The sequence below is a fragment of the Anguilla rostrata genome, chromosome 7, assembly GCF_018555375.3.
Source record: "Anguilla rostrata isolate EN2019 chromosome 7, ASM1855537v3, whole genome shotgun sequence".
NCBI lineage: Eukaryota > Metazoa > Chordata > Actinopteri > Anguilliformes > Anguillidae > Anguilla > Anguilla rostrata.
In genome coordinates, this window is record NC_057939.1 from 31800654 (window position 1) to 31824487 (window position 23834).

Sequence of the window (23834 nt, forward strand, 5' to 3'; positions counted from 1 at the left end):
AAATATTTCCTAACGTTTGTGTGAAATTTACCCTTTGCCAGTTTCCATGTATGCCCCCTCGTTCTGTTAACTGAACTCAACTTGAATAATTTCCTGTAGTTCACTTTGTTAATCCCTTTAATAAATTTAAAAGTCTCAATCAAATCACCCCTAAGTCTCACTAAGCTTGAAAAGTCCAAGCATCTCAAGCCTTTCCTCATAACACTTATCTTTTATACCCGGAATCAATCTGGTTGCCCGTCTTTGGACCTTTTCCAGTGCCTCTATATCTTTCTTGTAGTACGGTCCCCAGAACTGCACACAATACTCTTAAGTGTGGTCTGACAAGGGTATTGTATAGGGTGAGTATGATCTCCTTAGATTTATACTCAATACTCCTGGCTATGTATCCCAGCATCCTGTTGGCTTTTTTTTTACTGCTACAGCACATTGACCAGACCCTGATAGGCTTTGATCAACTATTACTCCCAAGTCTTTTTCTACACTTGCATATTCTAATTTTGTACCACCTATAAAGTAAACCTGCCCTATGTTTTTATTCCCCACATGTAGAACTTTACATTTAGATATATTGAATTTCATTTGCCAGGTTTCTGCCCACTTCTGGATTCTGTTTAAATCTTCTTGAATTACTTCAGTTGATTCCAAACTGTTGGCTAAACCTCCCAGTTTTGTATCATCTGCAAATTTAACCAGTGTACTTTCAATGTCTGTGTCAAGGTCATTTATGTAAATGAGGAAGAGCAGTAGACCCAGCACCGATCCCTGTGGAACTCCACATCTCACAATACCCTGCTCAGATAATACCCCTCCTACTACTTCCCTTTGTGTTCTATCCCGTAACCAGTTCCGAAACCACTCTGAAATGCCTCCTGTAATTCCTACTGTCCTCATTTTGATAATGAGTTTGTCATGTGGCACCATATCAAATGCCTTTTGGAAATCTAAGTATATAACATCATAAGCCTTGCACCCATCCAGACACTTGGTAGCTTCCTCAAAGAATGTCAGAAGGTTTGTCAGGCATGACCTTCCCTTGCAGAAACCATGTTGGCTATCTCTTAGGATGTTCTTATTTTCAAGAAATAATTCTAGTAATTTCTACTTATTTGGGTAAACACACATATTTAAATTGACTTTTTTCACTGAGCATTGTGCGGTTCAATTAAATGAATATAAAGCATAGCAAAACCTATAAATAGTTGGAGTTCTATGTGTTGCTGTACTACCTGAGAATGTTATCAATATAAAATTTTTAAAAACTGTTTTAGAATTGCCAACAGTATAGAATATTTCCTTATTCCCTTACAGAAAGAGGGAAGAGGTACTTCAACAGCATCTTGCAGCCTATAGCATCTCGACCACTCCGCTCTGCAGCAGCAGGGCGCCTTGTACCCCCTCCCACCCGAGTAAAGGGATCACAGAGCTTCTCCACCCTAGCTCCCCAGTGGTGGAACAAACTCCCTGTCCCTCTTCGAACCTCTCCCTCACTACCCATCTTCCGCCGTGGTCTGAAGACGCATCTCTTCAGACTATACCTGGACTAACTGCCACCATTATGTGAATCATTTCACTTTATTCTAACCTAACTTATGCCAAGCCAAACTAGGGAGAAGAACAAGATACAATATTAGGACAAATACAAATTACAAAAAGTGCTGGAATGGGGGTACATGTAACATGAGTGTCAAGGGGGGATTTAATGTTCACTGCGTGAACTGAACTGTATTCTTGGTTATAAATAGCTGTACAAAATTAGTATTGTACCTTATTGAACCTGTGTTTTGTAGTTGTCCACTGACCATGATATGCACTTTTGAACGTTGCTTTGGATAAAGCGTCTGCTAAATAAATGTAATGTTATGTATATGTGCAGGTCGCAGTTCTGAAATTCCGGAGTTCTGGGAGTTCCAGATTTTTCCCCAGACCCTGCCTCCCCATGCTCTCCCTCTTCCTTACCTGTCCTTTTCTGTGAGTGCAATATGTTTTGTTACGTGTCTTCCGCTGTTAGTGGTACTATACTAAATATTAATGAATGTATCTCTAACGCTAAACTGGTGGAAAAAATTTCCCGAACTGGAAGCTCACATCCAGACTCTTCAAGAAATTAGATGTAGTGAGGAATTCTTGGACTCCTTTTTGACCCACCTGGATGCCAGCTCCATTTCCTTTTCACATTATTAACCCCAGTACCTGAACCTAATATGTGCACAGGTTGCACTAATACTACTACTGCTACAAACTTTATTTATATAATTCCGGAATACGTTTATTTAGTCAAGTCAAGTCAGCTTTATTGTTATTCCAGCCATATACCATATACAATATACATAAAAGACATACAGACAAAGACGGGGCTGTATGCCCATGACTAGACATAGTGCAAGTGACAAGACAGTGCAAGTGTAATAGACATAAACGAGTACAACTCCATACAATACAGTGCAGGACAGTATAAAAACAGAACAGTAGGTACACAATAAATAAACTAAAAGGAATAAAATTAAGAATTTAGTTACAATAAAAAAAATAAATAGTGTGTAAAGTATTGTGTAGCAGCATAGAATAGTGGTGGAGGTAGTCTCTGAGAAAATAGTCCAGAGGAAATGTAGTGCAACAGGGTGTATAAAAATAAGAAAATAAGTGGCTAGTGGGGTGGGGGGGGAGCGGCTTGGCCGTATTCTGTTAAGTTGAGGTGGTGTGGGTCAGAGGAAGCAACAGTGAGTTAAGGAGCCTGACAGCTTGGGGGAAGAAGCTGTTGCAGAGTTTGGCAGATCTGGCCCGTATGCTGCGGTACCTTTTGCCAGACGGCTGGGGGGAAAAGTGACCATGGGAGGGGTGGGAGGGATCCTCAGCTATGCTACGAGCCTTGCGTGTGCAGCGTTTGATGTAAATGTCTTGAATAGAAGGGAGAGGGACCCCAATGATCCTTTCGGCTGTAGTCATTATCCGCTGCAGGGACTTGCGGTCTGAGACGCTGAAGTTCCTATACCAGGTAGTGAGACAGCTGGTCAGGACGCTCTCGATGGTGCCCCTGTAGAACGCGGTGAGGATGGGGGGGAGGCTTGCTTTCCTTAGTCTGCGTAGGAAGTGGAGACGCTGTTGTGCTCTTTTGGCTAGAGACGTGGCGTTGAGAGTCCATTTGAGGTCATCCGCGATGTGCACACTAAGAAACTTGATGCTTTTGATCTTCTCTACGGTGGAGCTGTTGATGTGCAACAGGGAGTGGTCAGCGCGGGCCCTCCTGAAGTCAACAACCATCTCTTTTGTTTTGTCAACATTAAGAGATAGGTTGTTGGCGGTACACCATATTTCTAGCCGCTCCACCTCTCTGTATGCGGACTCGTCATTGTTGCTGATGAGACCTACCACCGTCGTGTCATCAGCGAACTTGATGATGTGGTTTGAGCTGTACTTGGCAGAACAGTCATGGGTCAGCAATGTGAACAGCAGTGGACTGAGCACACAGCCCTGGGGGGCGCCAGTGCTCAGTGTGGTGCTGCTGGAGGTGTTGTTTCCAAGCCGGACTGTCTGAGGTCTCTCCGTCAGAAAATCCAAGATCCAGAGGGAGGTGTCCAAGCCCAGCAGTCCCAGCTTCCCTATCAGCTTCTGGGGGATGATTGTGTTGAAAGCTGAACTGAAGTCTATGAACAGCATTCTCACATAGGTGTTTGTATTGCCCAGGTGGGAAAGGGCCAGATGGAGGGCGGAGGATATGGCATCCTAAGTGGACCGGTTGGCGCAGTATGCAAACTGGCAGGGGTCTAGTGAGGTGGGGAGCCTGGTTTTCATATGGCTCATGACTAGCCTCTTGAAGCACTTCATTGTGATTGGAGTGAGTGCTACAGAGCAATAGTCATTGAGGCAGGACACGGTCGATTTCTTGATTGCTCGAAGCGTGCTGGGACAGCCGCCTGGCTCAGGGAGATGTTGTAGATATCAGTGAGGACCCCTGCTAGTTGGTCTGCACATTCCCTAAGCACTCGACCAGGTGTGTTGTCAGGTCCAGCAGCCTTGCGTGGGTCGACTCTGGACAGAGTCTTCCTGACGTCAGATGTGGACAGGCGTAGTACCTGATCATCGAGAGGAGGGGTGGTCTTCCTTGCAGGCACGTTGTTCAGTGCTTCAAACTGTGCATAGAGATCATTCAGCACATCTGGGAGGGAGGCATCGCACAAGGTGCAATCTTGTAGTCAGTGATGGCCTGAATGCTCTGCCACATGCGCCGTGTGTCTCTGGTGTCCAGAAAGTGGCCATGGATTTTCCGTGAGTACGCGCGCTTTGCTTCCCTAATGGCTCTGGACAGGTTGGCCCTCGCTGTCTTGAGGGCTGCCTTGTTATCCGATTTGAAGGCAGCATCACAGGTTTTCAGTAGCGCCCGCACCTCAGTGGTCAGCCATGGCTTCTGGTTAGCTCGTGTGGTGATGGACTTGGAGACCATAACATCATCTATGCATTTGCTGATGTAGCCAGTCACAGATGCTGCATACTCCTCCAAGTTAATGTGTTTGTCACAGGTAGCAGCTTCCTTGAACATGTTCCAGTCTGTGTGATCGAAACAGTCCTGCAGTGCTGAGGTGGCTCCTTCTGGCCACACTCTAATCTGCTTCAGAACCGGTTTGGCTCATTTTAGCAGCGGTCTGTATGCTGAGATTAGCATAACAGAGATGTGGTCTGAGGAGCCGAGGTGGGGGCGGGGGGCAGCCCTGTAAGCATCGTGAATGTTTGTGTAAACAAGGTCCAAAATGTTCACCTCTCTGGATGCAAAGTTCACATGTTGATAGAATTTGGGCAGAACTGATTTGAGATTTGCGTGGTTGAAATCCCCGGTGACAATGAAAAAACCGTCGGGGTAAGCGGTTTGCAGTTCGCTGATAGCCCCATAGAGTAAGCTCAGTGCCTCCTTAATGTTGGCGCTGGGAGGGATATACACAGCCACTATGACAATGGCGGTGAATTCTCTTGGCAGATAGTAGGGTCTGCACTTAACAGTCATGAACTCCACCAGCGAAGAACAGTAGCTTGAAACTACTGCACCGTTTGCACACCAGTCTTTGTTGATATAAACACACAAACCACCACCGCGGGTCTTTACCGGACACTGAGACTTCCCTGTCTGCACGGAAGGAGGTTAGCCCATTTAGCTGGATGGCTGTGTCGGGAATGTTGTTATGAAGCCACGTTTCAGTAAAAATAAAAGCGCAGCAGTCCCTCATCTCATGCTGGGAAGCCAGTTGTAGTCTGAGGTAATCCAGTTTATTGTCCAAGGAGCAGACATTGGAAAGAAAAATGGTTGGAAAAGCCGGTCTGCTGGGGTTAGCCTTTAGCCTAGCACGGATCCCGGCCCGCTTGCCGCGCTTCTGTTTTCTCTCGCACCACCTGCGGCGCCTCCTCGGTCGGGCAGCTGCGACAGGCAGCGCCGTGGTCTTGGGGCCTTGTCCTAGCAACAGGCTAAAGCTCCGCAGCATTTCCATTGTTGTAGTTTGTGGATGGAACGAGCGTTGTTTTCCAATTTCCAGCAAGGTTTGATGGTCGTAGACGTGTACATGAGTGTTCCGGATGCACACATGATTCAGGAAATTTGTGTGAGAAACACCATTTACCACATCAACTACACTCAGCACCGTATTTTGCGGACCTGGAGTGGCCGCTGCATCTGTGCGCGCCGCCATCTTACTACATTTAGATGTTTCAGCTTGTCTATCAATGATTTGGCAGAAGGATTAGCCATTGTGCTATGTAAAACCCTTGATGTAGTTGCACGAATAAAAAGTAAAAAAGTTATTGAGAAGAGACTTGCAGTTTGGTATACTGACCATACACGGGCTCTTAACCCCTTTGCGCACATGCAAAATCTGGCCAATCCTTGCCCATTTAGGGGGTACCCTATTTAACCCCGCAGAATCTCCAAATGTCAGCATCACAGAGATTCGAAAAATGGCTTAAATGAAGCAAGACATTTGTACCATTTACAATACTAACTTAAATTAGTTTATATTCATAATTTAGGAAGAAATAAAGTGCCACAAATGCAATTGTTTAGGCAAAAAATCTAAAATTAATTTGCTCTTTTGAGAGATTGCATATATACAGCAGGTTAAACTATACATGTCCTGGATCAAAAAATCCTTGACCACAAGTGCGTAAACCAAATCAATCCAAAATGTCTAAATTATGAATTGCTGTAAATCACAACATAATCATGTATTTCACTACAAATCAACTGTTTGTTGAAGGCTGTATATTTATTCCATATTTAGTCCCAGATATTGACAGTAGAATCACATGTTATAATTTTAGAAATATTCCTCTTGTTTATTTAGTTAATCAATGAGAAGCATTTTCACTGCTGCATTGGCATATCTTAGGGTTACTGTTGGATTTATCTTGTTGCTATGAGAGAATACAATTTTTTAGTGGTGAAAAAATATTATTATGAATGCCCAAATAGACACCATTGTCCAGTGTGTCATGCCTGGGGGGGTGTAGTTGCAGATGAAACTGTAGGGTGCTTGGTAAATGGACTACCGGCACAACAACGAAACTCTGTCTTCGGCGTAGTTGTCCTGAATTGTCTACTGATAAAGCTAGAACACAGAGTTCGTGTTTTCAACTCACAGTTTGGTTACAGGAACACTGAAAGTATGAGTTCACCAATTGCAGGATACCGGCGTCATGGCCACTGTAGGGTTGCACCAAGTTAATAATCTTTCACATGCTTTAATCAACTCAAATTATAATATCCATTTATATGCTGATGATACAATTCTGTATTGCCATGCCCCATCCTTTACCAAGCCTTTCAAATACTTCAGAATGTTTTTAATTATATTCAGTCAGCTCTTTTTGATCTACAGCTGGTCCTTAATGCAGGCAAAAACAAACTGCCTAGTGTTTTCCAGGTCTCATTCTCAGTCCAAAGATGAATTGAAAATCACCACTCTAGATGGTAAATGCATTTAAAGAGTATCTTGCTATAAATGCCTTGGGATCTGGCTCAAAGATAAGCTTAGTTTTAAATTGCATATAGATAAATTAATTTAAACACTGAGGACAAAATTAGGATTCTATTTCAAGGAGAGATATATATATATATATATATATATATATATGCACCAATGGAGAAGCTGCTGTGGGGCTGTTTGTTTGTTTCGTATTTAGTTTAATTTGTTGTTTTCGGTTCGCCAGAGAGGTGGATTGGCCTCAGTTGTGCCGGTTGATGGAGAGAGCACATGCAGCTGGGTTGCGTTGGCTAATCAGCCCAGGTGCTTAAGAATGTGCTGCTCTCCACAGTTCGAGGCCGAGACCGGGAGTTCACACCAAGAGCGCAGTTATCATTTTCGTTTCATTTTATTTTGGAATTGTGTTCGAGGAAATAAGAAAAAGAAAGTCATCTTCAACTGGGATGTTGGAGGAGCAGGACCTGGCTGGGAAGGTGGGCCAGCTACAGGCGGGCACGTTTTACTTTCTTTTGTCTCTGTTATTTTAGCTTGTTGTTTTAGTTGATTGTTTCTGCCTGGAACCCGTGAGGGGGAAGGGTGAATATGGTGGTTTATTTGATTTCATGTTTGTGTGTGTACACTCTCTCTCTCTCTCCATGTGGCAAGCAATGGTGTTCCCTGGCACTGCCGCATCTTCCTCCCAGGGGTGTCATGCTGGCATGTGACAGTATATTTCAAAAGCAGATACATTTATCATCTCTGGGATGAGTGTTATTTTAAAAATGTACATTGGTGCGCATGTACCCTACTAATAAATGTCAACAGCATTAAAGACATGAGTATAAGTTTTTTTAAATCAAATATATAGTCTATGACTATGGTTCTGTGGTGATATTGTGCAAATATGACCAATTCCACAGTGTATTTCCGTAAAATCAGCTCATCAGGCACGGGAAATTCACCTTGATGCTGAAAGTTTTCTACAATTCACAGGCACTATGCACGCACTTTGGAGGATGCCTTTGACTGGAAAACGCTTGTAAGTGATGGAATTATCGACCAACAGGAACATGATTTTGACGGTTATTTGAGCAACTCCCCCAAGCATGCAGCACTCTGAAAACCTTTATAACAAGAAAAGACAGGTTGAATTTGCCAATTTGGGGTATTCACAATTTAAAAGGAACAAGGGAGCAATTCTCATTAAAAACAGGTGTATCTAAAAGGAATGTGATTGCTTTGCTCTGTAATAAAAGAGTTGACTGAAATGACTGGACAGCAGTATAAAACCCATTACTAGGTTTGGGCAATCGTCTGTATGTTTAGATTGTCCAAATATGACGCTCACCTGAGTAAGATTATAGTCATTGCCATCAGTCATTGCCCATCTTGGTCAGAAGACTCTTCAGATTGTACCTGGACTAAATATCACTTCTCTGCAAGGCACTCCTAATCTAGGATCACCCAAATCATTTGAATCCTTCTAATTTGTACATGTAGCACTTTCATGTTGCACTTGTACCTCCATCCAGCACTTGTATTTCACTTCTATCATTACCTTGATGTTGTACATGCTTCCTAGCTTGACTTACGGTGAAGCCACACTGTATGCGTTAACGCCAGGTGGCGACACCACCTACATTCATTTTGAATGAGAGCTAGTGACACGCCTCCGTGAGGCATGTTGTGATTGATGGTAGCGGGGAAACATGGCCAAAATTTATCTTCAAACCCCAGGCAGTACAACTCTGCGTTGCAGTAACCAATCAAATTTTATCAAAACATCCGTCAAGTAAAAATGTCCCCCTTTTCAAATTTTAGTTCCACATTCTATAGTTCCTTTGTAATTGCCGTATCGGGTTTCCCAACTTTATACATTCCTGTGATGCCTTCCAACAGAGACACCGACAAGAGCAACGCAGCATAGAGGAAAGTCTCTGAAATTGTTGGTGGCTCTACTACGTAGATAGCCATTAGGCTATGTATAATGTAAATTTAATTGAAGATGCAATGCTGCTGACAAGCTATTGGCTAGTCGATGTCAGACAAGCTAATGAATGTTTGCCTGCATGAATGCCCATGAATGCATATTGTGCTATATTGCAAACAATTATATAACAAGCACGAAACCATGCAGACCCACGGTGCACCTGTACAAAGTGTCATGAGTAAAACTTGGCTAACTGTATAGCTAGCTAGCTATGGCATGTCCACACCACTGTAACATTATTTGTTGTCCTCCGTGTGTCCATACATCTGTATTGGTGGTACGCGCTAGGTAGGTTAATTAAAGTAGGCAAAACGCTAACATGTTAGGGTTAGCTAAAGTAACGTCAGGCGATAAAGCTGTGCTTACAAATCTTGTGCCGTTCGAAGTGGTGATTTTGGGAGATGCACCTGCACATGCATCCTACTAAATGAAGCACCACCTGTGCATGCGTCCCACAGGTCATCCGTGAGTGATTGAGTGAGTGACCACAATTTGCCATGCATAGCCCACGGCACGCAGGAAAAAGAGGTAACAAAAAATGATAGCAACACAAACGTTTTACCCAAGAAACTGGTGATTCTGAACAAAAACATTTATTGGATAACAATGAAGCAGAGACTGATCTAGCTGTGACAGAAACATAGGCTATGAAATCAAGGTGACCATAAAACTGTTTTAGTTGCTAACTGTTTGTGATAGTTACTACCAGCCACCTAGCTAGCTAACTTTGATGAAATTAGCTGGCTAATTAACAAGAAAATGTTTTTGTTGTTATTGCTGGTTGTTCACTAGCTAGACATTAGACGCCTTCGCTAAGCAGCTGACTAATACCTTTCAGTGCTAGGTTACTGCAAAAAAGACTTTTGTTCAGACTGTAAAGTAATAACACGAAACAACATTAAACCCGGTCAACAATTAACTATCACAATGGCAGATTGTGGGAGATGGGAGCGGTGCCAGGCAGCATTAATGCATACGGTGTGGCTTAAATGTTATTGCCTATGTTTACTGTGTGAACTGGACTAAATGTGTTCATGGCTATGGATATGTAAGGATAAATTTTGGCTGTTCTAGCCAAATTCCACTGATGTACAGGGGGTCGTAAATGTCTACCGGCTCTAACAGTCTCACAGTCAACAGTCTCGCAACCTTTTTAGCCCACCAGCACTTGTGGCCTGCAGGAACAAGGATAAACAGATGACCAGGACAGTGTATGCTTTCAGATCATAAAAGCACCCACAGCCCACAGACACCTTTGGGTCAGACGGGAACTTGGTTGACCATTACCCACATTATGGACTGATGAAAGCATTATATGTATGTGCATGTAAATAGCTGGGAATGATATGATAAAAGTGGTGGACTGTGAACAATATCATCTGAGGTTTATCCCAAGTACGTATTGCCTATGTATGTTTTTGGATTCTAAAAAGACCACCACCTTGCGCCTTCATAGAAAAGTATCTTAGAGACAGATAAAAGCATAAGGTCATGTTCCATCGTACAAAGTATCTTATTACTGTCACTAGGGGTTGGTGTTCCTGTCCAGACCTTATTTGGGCATACAAAGGGAAGTGTGTAAAATGGAAGGCTTGCTCAGGATTGCATTTAAGGGAAGTCCATAGAAACATTCAAGGAGAATCTGCTTAACCATTCTCCTGGTACAATAGTTGGGGAGAATCTGGTTAACAGTACTCCTGATACAACAGTTGGGGAGAACCTGCTTAACAGTTCTCCTGGTACCATAGTATTCTCGTAAAAGCATTTTGTAATTTGGCCATGCATCAATCATCTGCTTGTGTTCCTTTTCTTTGTCTTAGTTTGTTCTTTTCTCCTAATGACTAGCTGTGATTATTTGTCTTGCTTAGCAAAATACAATGTTTAGCTTTAACTATCCTTAGGTATCGACAACTGTCATATTAATTATAAACCATTTTCCCTTTTCAGTGCATCTAACATACGTGGTTTACATATATGCTGACCCGGGTGTGCATCTCTGCGAGAACCAGTCAGTCAGCCTTATATATGGTTTAGGGGTAACACCGTAATATAAGTTACCCACTGGGCATAGTGATAGTTTCACTGACCGGAAGAGCAGCTGCTCTCGGACAGATGCTAGTTTCAGAGTCCAGCTGGATCCTAGTGTTATTTCATATGAACAGTAACTGGGTCATTGTTTGCGATATTTAGATAGTTTCACTAACCAGATAGAGTAACCATAGTCAGGGCTCCCTGGAATAGATGTTAGTTTCGATACCCAGACAAACATATTTTCCAGGTTAAACTCACTTATTAATGGCGTGAAAACATCGCTAGCAAGATTCCCGGATGAGTAGCCAAGATAGAAGGTTTTAGTGTCAGAGAACAATTAGATAAATGCCTGGCAGCAGTAGATAGTCTTGCTTTCCGGGGTACAAGTCTTGCCACCCAATATTTCAGCACACCCCAGTCAATACACGCAACGTTTCCGCTGGTAAGGTTTTGCCGTGGCGTGGCGCCATGGCAAAATCCTTGCCGCCACACCATAATAACAAAATAATAATAAAAATGAAATAAAAAATTATAGGCCTATATATACTGTATATAGCCTATATACTTAATTCATAAATTAAAAATGTTAAACCTTCTAAATATTTCTGCCTAAATGCGCTTTCAAAACCACACTGTCGCGTCCACATATTTATTTTCAAAAAGAGCCTAGGCCACGCGCTCCATGCTTGCTCCTTTCTGAGGTGGTCGGAAGACTTACAGCGCGCGAAGGTCGCACTGTCTTAGTGTTGTGTCGTTCGCGAACGATTCGTTCAAAAGAATGAATCTTTTGGGTGAACAAAGTGTACTGAATCACTTCATGAAACGATTTGTTCGCGAACGTGAACTGCTAGTTCACTGACTGACTATCGTTCGCATTTCAGTGATTCGTTCACTGAACGTGTACTACGCACGCCCCGAATCGTTAGTGAACGACAGTACACTTCCCAAATCGTTCGCAAACGACAGTACACTTGCCCGAATCGTTTGCGAACGACACAACAATAGTTTGTTCCTCTTGCTGTAGCGAATGAGGAGTCTCTGGTGAGGAAAGTGGGTATGGAAATATGGATAATAAATGGATAATAATCGAACATCACTGTCAAGTGTGCTGTTTATTTTCAATTAAATAACCAGCCTTTTTTAAAAACATCTCAAAGTAAGCTAGCCAAGGCTACAATTTTATCGACTACATTTTATGAGAAAACGATAGCCTATATCTACTTAGCCAACGTATATCAGCACTTTCCCTTTCAAGCAGCCGTTAGAACAAGTCACGGTAAAGAAATCAGCATCTAGGGCTACAACAACACATTTTGGGAAATTTAGAAAAATAAAATGGCTATATCAAACACATTCAAACTAAATTGTTTAGAATAAAATCGAAACGAAAACAAAATTTTATAAAAAATAGGGAAAGAAAGTGCTTGGCTCTTTGGCTATTAAATATTCTGTGGGAAAATGCTCTTCTATTATAGCCTACTTTTTAAACTGGAAAACTGCATTCAATTAAAATAAAATAATGTGCTAATATATGAACTGCGGCTCGCCTGTTTTCATTTTTGGTAGGCTACTAACCGTCAGCTGTTTCCCTGCTGTTATAACGAGAGGAGCAGTCTCACAAGCTGCTGCAGTGTCCAGAAATGAATACAGATAACACTAGCTAATAAAAAATACATTAATCAAGCATCTAAGTTAGTTAGGAATTTTTTGTATCATGCTTCTCAGTAGAATTAGAATGTAACAGAACAGAATCTTTAAAGCTATTTTTCTCACTTTTTCCTTTTTTTTTTGCATGGACAATGCATGTAAACTCATGTCATTGAGTGTGAGAGAGACAGAGATAGAGGGCTTTGAATGTGGACCCAGCTCAAATTATATTGTTAAATAAAAAGATATAACATTCTAACTAAGTACTGTTTTGTCATGGTAATTGAGTTAATTTAGCAGAAGAATGTCCCTTTTAAAGTGCAATATGTAATTTTTCTTGAGTATCAATTTTGGTTATATAGTCCTCTATTCTTGAAGATAGAACTTCTAGATGGACAATGTGCTCTTTTAATTGTTCTCACCCCACCATAAACAGGCCTATTTTGCTTCAATATTTACAAACAATACAAGGGTTAACAAATCTTTTATGGTTTTAAAGTACATCTAAAACTACTTTTTAGCTCTTGCAAACTGCTATTCCTTGTATCAAGAACTCGTCAGAGCTAAAAGATAGATTTAGATATTTTAAAAAAACCTTTAAGAAGTCTCAAGAGGTTATGTTTTCATAGTCTTAAACTTTTTCGCCTTTGCTACACCCCCCCACCCCCCCCTTCAGACACCCACCACCACACCAAGAGATCAATTCCACAGGAAACACTGAATACACGTATACACAAACCCGTATTCGCACAGACATCCACATTACAGGTTTATGGGTTTTCTCCTTGCAAACATATCTAAATAAACGTGACCATGGCTAAATCCTTACAGTTTGGTGACCGCAACATGACAACCCTAGCAGGACATGTCTGGTCTTCTTAATCTCTTGGTCCCTGTCACTTATTTTAAATCCTTACAGATAACTGTTACACAAAGAATATCATGCCTTATCAAACCTGTGTTTTGTTGTTCCAATGACCTTTGGTTTGCACTTATTGTACGTCAATTTGGATAAAAGCATGTACCAAATACATGTAATGCAATATAGCAATCACAACATTGGGGTAATTTTAATCTTAAAGTCCCCAAAGCCTGATGGCGTTGCTCTGTCCTATCTAGTGTTAAGGGAAACTCACTCGCTGTCTCTCTGCAGATGTGTGTGTGTCTAATAGAGAAACTTGGTGCTGACTTCTAAGCGAATTGCATCTTCTAGAGGTGGGAAAAAGATCTGAATCCAAATAATATTGGCCAAATTCAGGAGGAGAAAACATTCAGAGAGAACACATAATTTGAGTATTGCTGATAAGCTGAATATGGTATTTGTATTCGGCATCATTCCCACTGTATATATGATAAACTTACATGAGGCCACGGACTCCCTTTCTGACCAGCTCTTCATAAGTCAGCAGTGACTGGGATGTCTTCCACAGATGGCCCACATCTCCAGCAAATGTCTGCAACCAGAAAGTTTGGACTTACAACCAGCAACCTTTACAAAGTAATATAATAATGTTTGTTTAATATATATATATATATATAAGCCGACCAATGTTGTAACTTCATCACTTACATATGTATGCCGTCACATTCCCCATTCATTCTCTATGGGGAAAAATTGCCTAAAAAAAGTCAAATTTCCCAAAAACCGTGCAGCAAAACTTTCCACAAAGTCATAGCACACCATTCCCGATGAAGCCGCTCAATTTGACATATTGCACGTGTATGTGGTACGAAAACTCTTGGAGGAGTAGCGGTCCAAAAAATGGGTGGAATAATAAATGATAATAGTAGTGTGATTGCCAAAGGCAACCACACTAATAATCTCTTAACCAGTGAGGGTTTCATAGAAACCCTTGCTGCAGCATGCGACAGAAGACCATGTTATGGCTCAATGACAAGTTCCAGCGCACACCAAACTACGGAGGAAGAGGTCTGCACGCTATTTTGTCGAGGCTCTCAACCAGGCGAACGTTTCCCTGCTCCTGTTTACAACCTGACGCACTTCTCCAAATCGCGCAAAGAGTACAGGTGAGCTGCTTAAACTCTTTGAATAACTTGCGATGTCTGTGTTTGAGGTGCTTGGTTAAGTTAGCTAGCTAGATGCATTTCCTCTTTCAGGTTAAAATGAGCAATGAGTGTTTTCAAACATGTTTTTGACTATGTTGTCTAGATTATATCACCAAGGCAAAGTATTCACACACATGAATGATTTTTTTTTTCTCAAAGAGTGGTAGGGCCTATGTTTGGTGGAACTGTCATGGCAGGCACAGTACCGCAAGCCATCTTTACATGTTATGAATTGTTTTCGTGTTTTTAGCCGTTCCCAAGCAGGCCAACTCTGAATAGAGTGCGGTACGAAAATGGAAAAACTAGAACTGTTACTTACAATCATAATTTAATTTTGGTTTGACAGTGAATTTTATATTTTTGTATATTTAATATTTTTATTATTTTATATCTTTAACAGTAGCTAACTTAGCCAAGCACCTCAAACACCAACATCACAAGTTATTCAAAGAGAAGCAGCTCACCTGTACTCTTTGCGTGGTTTGGAGAGTTGCCTCAGGTTGTAAACAGGAGCAGGGAAACGTTCGCCTGATTGAGAGCCTCAGCGAAATAGCGTGCAGACCTCTTCCTCCGTAGTTTGGTGTGCGCTGGAACTTGCCATTGAGCCATAACACGGTCTTCTGACGCTCCTGTCGCATGCTGTAGCAAGGGTTTCTATGAAACCCTCGCTGGTTAAGAGATTATTTACTATTTCTCTAGCTCATTGGCCCATTCCCTGTGAAATTTGGTGCCCCTGCTTGAAAGGTCCTAATACCAAGAAAATAAGGACCCCCTTAATGAAGTCCAAATTATTGCCTCATTCAAATTTTAATTATTTAACGTTTTTTTTTTAATTATCTTTGATTGTACTGTAAAACTTTGCTGATGCTAATGTGAAACTTGTTTTGCTCACTCAGTAGCCTATGAAGAAAAAAAAAAGAAATAATTCAAAAAATAAAAATGACTGTCTTGTGATACGCCCGAGTATAAACTGACTTACATGTATATATTCAGGAATTATATTTATATATTCAGAATTACATTTATATATTTGGGAATTTAATTTATATATTCAAGAATTGTATTTATATATTCAGAATTACATTTATATATTTGGAAATTGAATTTATATATTCAGAGTTACATTTATGTATTCAGAAATTTTACTGAAGTTTTGTCGCCGGCGGAGCTTAACCTCTTAGCGCACAGCCCCTAGTGGTGGGCACGCCCGCGTGCCTAAATTACTAAACTCAAACATTCGGTGCTACTGCAACCAAAGTGTGAGATGAAAACAGAAACGCGTTGTTTCAGTTTCATTAGTAGACGATACATGACAACTATGCCGAAAACGGAGTTTCGCAGCCCCACCATTGTCGCTCCCGTCGTTCATTTAACACACACCCCCTCCCTGCAGTCTCATCTAAAAAACACCCCCCACCCTTGACATAATGGACAATATTGTCTATCTTGGCATTCATAAAAATATTCTTTCACCACTAAAAAATCGTATTCCGTCATAGCAACAAGATAAACCCGACAATAGCCCTAAGATATGCCTATACAGCAGTGAAAACGCTGCTCACTGAATAACGAAATAAACGAGAAAAGGTTTTTAAAAATGATACCATGTCATTCTACAGTCAATATCTGGGACTAAATATTGAATAAATATAAAACCTTACTGTTGGTTTTACGTGTAGAGATGTCCCTTTTGAGACTGCGTGGTCATATATTGTCTTGGACAATCCGTTTGGGAAATATAGGCGCATCTGTGACGCCTGGGTATCTTCCAAAATAGCTGTGCGTAACACCACACCTGTTGTTTACGGCGTCGTCGCCCTTTTTAGTACAGTCTGACTAGATTTACAATTCATTTATTCGGTAGGCGAGAGTATAAGCTTTCTAACGATGTATAACATGTCTAATTCTGCTTTCGGAATAGGGTTTTATAGGTCAGCGTAACAGAAAATATTCTTAGCATAGCATTCACTTACGCAATCACACTCTGTTAGCAGACAAATACGATGCACCTAACGAAACATGTTCAAGGATATTTCGTAATTTCTTGGAAAATACTATTATTATTGAGGACTTCTGAACATAGCTAAGCCATATGTTTGCTGATAGACCTAGCTGACATCGTTTTCTGGAGCAAAACAGAAGCGAATAGAACAATATAATGGATACTGTCTCTCTGTCTCTATATACTGAACATAGAGGAGATTTCACCATTGCTATGTAAGTATTATCGTTCAAAATATTTCGGTTATATACGTTCTTTTTGAAATTGAGTATTTTTAAATAGGTTAGTGGTGTTATATAATGTAAATATTTCACACTGTAATGTAAGCGTTAGACGGAAGTGTAATAGTTTTTGTGAAGCATGCAACAGTGATGACGTCATAGCTGGAACATTGCCAAAACCTGGTGAACGGGTGAAAATTGTTTTCATGTTGTCTCATCCCCATACAATAAAACATACGAGAGTACAGAGTATAGAAATACACACGAGTTAATTATTACACATTTAGGTACTGTACCGCATTGTGTGACAATGTTTTTGCATTATTTTTTTAATCTGATAGCAATGTTTCATCTTAAACCGTCATAAGGGGCTCATTTATATGCTTTATAATGGACAAAAAACATTTTATTCAATTTTGGAGAGATTTTGGATATGTTTCTGGACACCTAGCTATTTTAGACCACTGTACTGACTGAAAGCTTGTAATTCCCATTTGAAAATTATGCAACAGTGATTTTCTTGAGTCAAAACAGTTGATTTGTAGTGAAATACATGGATATGTTATGATTTACAGCAATGCATAATTTAGACATTTTGGATAGATTTGGAGATGCTGGGTACACTGCTTAGTTTTTGCTTCATACATCTATAGTAGTTCTACATATCCACCCTTAGATTTTATGAACTTGTGGTCAAGAAGTTTTTTACCTAGCACATGTATAGTTTAACCTCCTGCATATATTCAATCTCGCAGTATTTCATTGCGAACTTAAAAAGTGCAAATTTATTTTGGATTTTTTGTCAAAACAATTGCATTTGTGGCACTTTATTTCTTCCAAAATTATGAATATAAACTAATCTGTGTTAGTATTGTAAATTGTACAAATGTCTTGCTTCATTTAAGCCATTTTTCAAGTCTCTGTGGTGTTCACGTCTGGAGTTATAAAGCTTTAAATAGGGTACCCCCTAAATGGGCAAGGATTGGCAAAATTTGGCTTGTGCCTTAAGAGGTTAACAAGATGAAATCAACTTTCGTTTCTATTTGGATGATTAACTTCACAAGCTGTTATCATACAGACGCAACAAAAACATTGACAGAGACCTTAGAATCGCAACTTTCCAATGCGCTCATTGGCAAATAATATGAATTGTTTTAGAAGTTTTAAATTTCATTAATTAGACCATGTATGCTTTGTTAGTCCTTATTTCTTTGTGAATTACTTTGTCATTACTTTGTGAATTTCGCTCAGCAGGAAGTCTGCCCAAATCGCATTCACATGTTAACAACATTATAATTACTCTCCATAGAAGGGGACTAAGGGAGGGGCGATGCGAGATCCTTGTGAGAAATGCCAAGCCTGCGAAAGCGGGATAGAATGTCAAAGCATATAGCCTAAGTCACTTCTTTTGAGGTAAACATTTCATTTAATTTTGGAAAATGGCACAGATGACTGGACTTGACGCAAACAACTCATCAGGTCCGGTCCGCCCGGACACTGATGAAGAGCGGTGTCATTTCGAACAACGAACTGATCCAGCTGAGGAACAACTTCATGAGTAAGTAGCCTATATTTCTTATGATCATATTGGTAAATATGTGTACTGTATTGCAACGTATCTCTGTGTTTGTAGGAATATCCAGCAATATGCGCATTTGTAAATTACGAACTATTCACACTATGAACTATTCAAACTATTGCATCTCAAAATTATCGGCTAGGCTCTGCGTCTGGTTATGTTAGAAGTAGCAGGTAGACTGTATTGTTTTCGATCATATTGGTAATAAATAGCCCATGCCTGGCGTGTAGTGGCGTGGCTAGGATTCTAGAACTTAGTGTCCTCGCACAATCAATATTAGCATACTGTATGTAAGTTCGGGAAATAGCAATAAAATAACCACTTAGCCAAACAGACCTAGCCTACTTCAGATTGAGGCATTGTTATTGATGAGTTGCATGTAGTTGAGTTGGAATATCAATGTTCATTTAGTTTAGCTAATGTTGTTTCGTTGATAGCTTGCATTATTTGTAAATGTGTGCTGTATTACATTCTCTGTGTGTTTGTACGAATATTCACTAATATGCGCGCTTGTAAATATCCACACTACGAACAATTCTAACCATTGCATCTCAAAATTATAGGCTACCTCTCTGCGTCTGGTTGTGTTTGTTTGGTTCTTTGTTTGTATATGATGTAACTATGTCACATTTCCTAAGTTTTGTTTTCATTAGTTAGTGGTTTGTCCCTTTTTTGTAAAGCACATTTAATTTTCACCTGTTGAAGGAAATGTGCTATATAAATAAAGTTTGATTAGATGTTACATTTCCTAACAATTTTGTTTTTATTATATTTATAGAGATGCTGATCAGGAAACATGGCCTAGTTCACCACTTGCTAAGAGGCCACGCAGGCGTCGCAAGAGTACACCAGTCTCATCTCACCTTCCATGCATGTAGTTTACTTCAATAAATGTTTCAAAATCAAAAGATGTCTTTGTTTCTGTCTTCTAAATGGCTCATTGAGTCTTTGTCTTAGTGTTGGGGAGGCATGTGGCCAGGTGTGAATAGCCTACTTAGCTGGCAGGTCCTCCTACCCAATGCATATTCATTACAGAAAGGCCATTCTCACCTGGTGTTGAAAAATAGTAGTCACAACACTAACTTTTAGCAATTTATTTTATATTTCTCATTGGATTTGATAAAATATTTTGTCATCTTTTGATACCCAAGACCTTGATGAACACATTTCAGTGATCCAAAAACTTAGATACTATTGTTTAGTGTGTTTTATTACAACATTCCTGTGCATGTTCAAAACTAATGTTTACAGTTTGTGTGTTTTTAGAGCAATTTACAATCCACATATGATTATGGCCTACTTACTGCTGCCATATTATTGTAGCTGAGTTTGTGCTGGAAACAGAGATATGAAACACTTTGGAATCAGTGCATATACAGTTGATGAAATTTACACAAATGTCAGAGCATGGCACAATGACCAGTGTGCCTCATTTTACCCTCAGACCCCAGAGGGTTAATGATGAACCAGACTGTTGACATGGGCATGCCCAGGGTTTTTGCAATGTTCCTGATTGATTGATTTTCATTTCTGAGCCTTATGACGGCCAGCTTAATTTGCATTGACACTGCTGTCTTCCTCATGTTGTCACACCCCAACAACAATCTCCAAAGACAATTGCAAAATCAAGACTAGACATCAACAGCTCTCTTCTGCATTCACTAACGACACAAATGAATACACCTGCCTAACGAAACACATCTGTGAAGCCAATTCAACAAATACTTGTAGTACCTTATGTGTCACTGTCCAATGAATTATGGTGCTCACTGTGTATGTGTATGTATATATATATATATATATATATATATATATACGCACACACATTTGAGACCAAAAGTTTACATACACTTATGCTAAAGACATCAAACTCAATTTTTCACAACTTTCAACAACATCCGCACCCTGACTTGCAGACTATTCTAGCCCTGACAATTCTTACTCAACCCCATACATCCCATACATGAAACAACCTGGAGGCCGAGGCCCCTCCTGATCTGCATATTAATACAAAAATATGCTCAGGCATATAAAAAGCAACTGAACAACTAGCATTGTCTTATCAAGTAATGTGCAATTAGAGCACACATCGGTTCACTCTAAACAACACAGCATTAGTACCTTTGCATAGCTGGCATCCAAATCCAGGTCATAGCGTGGCTGCACCTTGGGAGGGCTTGCTGGGAAATACAATGAGAATGTATATATTTATGGGGTAAAAACTTGATGATGACTTGCTGAAAATGACTTCATGTTGTTATAGTCTGTGTGTATACTTGATACCTAAAGAGATTAAACCATTTCAGATGAGGGATAGCAGTGACTTACGGTCCTCAAAGAGAAGGCCAACAGTGCCCACGAGCTCCCGGCTGACCAGCATGATGGGGTTATCTTGAGAAGTATGGGGGAAGCTCTGTGCCTGCTGATTTGGGTCCAATACCAGCCGGCGCCCCTCAAACAGCAGCTCCTGGTTGGGTGGTGCAATGTTGGTCCAACGGAATAGCAGCTCCTGGAACAGCGTTACCCTGCGGAGAAGTAGGGTTACAGTTTTCTGCTCCATGGATTTCTGCATGCCTATAGCTATTTGCGTGTTGAGGACACCACAGCTCATGTGCTGTTTTGGTGGATGTGGTCCAGAATAATGTAGACATAGAAAAGGGCACTCTGGGACATGCAGTCCTACAGAGCACCATGACTCACGTATTGTATTGGTGGATATAGACATGGTGCAGAGTGGCCTGCTGAAGGCTGAAGACATACACCACCATACGATGCAGTATGTCACTGGTTTCTGCAAAGAACTGGTCGAAGCCCCAGCACTTCTCCTGGTCGGCCTCTAAAATGTTGGCTAGCACTGGGGACAGCAGACTCTGCAAACCCCTGGACCCCAAGTAGGACAGATCATTAGTTAATTTGTACAACAGCACCTGCAATAAGTACTATTGTTATAATACAAATGTAAATAAATAAATAATAATAATAATACACTTTCATTTCATAGGATATATATAATATTCATTAAACATAGTTCCCAACAATTTATTTAGACCAAATTTCATCTTGATTATTTTTCAGTCAGGGGGAATCCAAATAAATTTTCATAATTCACCTGTGGACCCCCTGAAACTGAAAACAGTTCCACCCTCATGGACAGTATAGAATGTCAGTTCTCCACGTTGGATACGACGTATGAAGCTGTGTAATGTAATTCCAGTGAATTTGTAATCATTAATTCACCATGTTCAGATGAATTAGTCTCTGAGGCCAATGGCAAGTTGAATTTATTTATATGGTTGTACATGACCCAGACCACAAGATGGAGAACCGTTTCATTATCCTGTGTATGCAATGTACAGACGGGTGACAAATTAACAGAAAAACCAACAAAAAGTGACTTAGTAAGGTGTTGGGCCACCACAAGCTGCCAGAACAGCTTCAATGCACCTTGGCATAGATTCTGCAAGTCTCTGGAAATCTACTGAAGGGATGGAACACCATTCTTCCAGAAGATGGCTTTAAGCGCTGTCTAACATGTTGGTCTGAAATCTCCCATAGGTGTTCAATTGGATTGAGATATTGGGCTCTATCTTACACCCGGCGCAAAGCGGCACCAAGCGTAACGCAAGTGTAGTTTCAGACCGACGCAGTTGTCATTTTCCCGTCCAGCGCCCACATTGTTTAAATAGCAAATGTACTTGCGCCCATCTGAGTGTCCATGGGCGTGTTGGTCTTAAAATGAGGTGTGGTCAGGTGCATTGTTGGCGCATTGCTATCTTGAGGCAGCGGAAAGCAATTGCGCGAATGACCAACAAAAACCTGGCCTTAAGTCAATGGGGCAGTATTTTACTGTTATTTTAAGGGCGCATTGTTAAGATAGTAATATGCGCCTACATAGGTGGGTGCACAACGTGCGATATTTAAAAAAATAAAATAAAAATACATGTCATAATGGTTAGTCATAATATTGGTAATGTAATATTAATATTATACTATATATAAACATAATATTCATAATATAATATTTGGTGGAATCCTGCTGTTGCCGTAAATGGTCTGCTCGCGCGTTTTCACTTTGAACCCTTTGAACCATGCGCCTTACTTTGCGCTCAGATTATCCGCCGTTAAACTAGCAAATGTGGATTTGGACACGCCCTAAATGCACTTGTGCCATGCGCTTTAAACTCAGAATAACTTTGTATTTACAGTTGAGGCCAAAAGTTTAAATACACCTTGGCTAAAGACACTGAAACTCAATTTTTCACAACTCCACACATTTTATGTTACCATACATTTATTATGTTAAGTCAATTAGGGTATCTGCTTTATTTACATAAGAGGAAATTTCAAAATAATAGCTAAGAGACGGATATATTTCAGCTTTTATGTACTATATCAGATTTTCAGTGGGTCAAAAGTTGACATACACTTTCTTATTATTTGGTGGCATTGCTTAACTTGAATCAAACGCTTGGGGTAGCCTTCCACAAGCTTCTCACAATATTTTGCCGGAATTTTTCTCCTCTTGATAGGAATGGTGTAACTCAGTCAAGTTTGTTGGGCTCCTTGCTCGGACATGCTTTTTCAGTTCAGTCCACAAATTTTCTATGGGATTCAGGGCAGGGCTTTGTGATGGGCACTCCAATACTTTCACTTTGTTTTCTTTAAGCCATTTTGTTCCAACTTTGGAGGTATGCTTAGGATCATTGTCTTGATGGAAGACCCAGATGGCTGGGTCTTCTTCCAGGCTCCAAAACCAAATGCAACACCTAAACTTTTTCCTGTGGCAATCTTAAATACCTTACCCAGCATGGCTTGAGGATGTCTGCCCTAATTGGGTAATGCAGGGTTAAGGTTTAGGAGAGAAGGGAAGGGGGGTCAGACTAATTTATGGCAAGGACTGGCCTACCTAAAGATTGCATTCAAACTAAAAGTAATGGCAAATGTTAGGTATGCAGGGTCTCCAACCCCCGATATGGTGTCCTGTGTCATCTGGTTTGTCTCTTCTGAGGAGGTGAGACCCATAGATTGTCAGCCTAGATTAGGGTATCAGTGGAATTTAAAATTGCCCCAGTCACATTTACTTTGATGCTTGTGATGGGGAGACCAGGCCACATCATTATTCACTGTTACCCTCTCTAAGGCCAACATCTAAACACTACATATCCTACAGGGGCTTCTTCCATGCGCGACAGCCTTTCAGGCTATGGCGATGTAGGATTCTCTTAATGGTGGATGTAGATACTTTGGTACTTCTTCACCAGTTCCGTTGTTGTGGTCTTGGGGTTTGTTTGTACAGATGCTCGTGGTACCTTCAGTTGTTTGGAAATTGCTTCTAAGGAGGAACCGGACTTGTGGA

General features: G+C 40.7%; 1 protein-coding gene across 5 annotated transcripts in view; it reads right to left on the bottom strand.

Moving 5' to 3' along the window:
* Nucleotides 1-23834, bottom strand: part of tbk1 (TANK-binding kinase 1) — a 251835-nt gene that overhangs the window by 155562 nt on the left and 72439 nt on the right. For all 5 annotated transcript variants that reach the window (XM_064341969.1, XM_064341968.1, XM_064341971.1 and 2 more), the window contains 4 exons: nt 21179-21358; nt 20807-21003; nt 20600-20658; nt 13972-14063 (listed from right to left, as the gene is read on the bottom strand). In XM_064341969.1, the coding sequence (XP_064198039.1) occupies nt 13972-14063; nt 20600-20658; nt 20807-21003; nt 21179-21358 (528 nt within the window). The remainder of the gene's footprint in view (nt 1-13971; nt 14064-20599; nt 20659-20806; nt 21004-21178; nt 21359-23834) is intronic.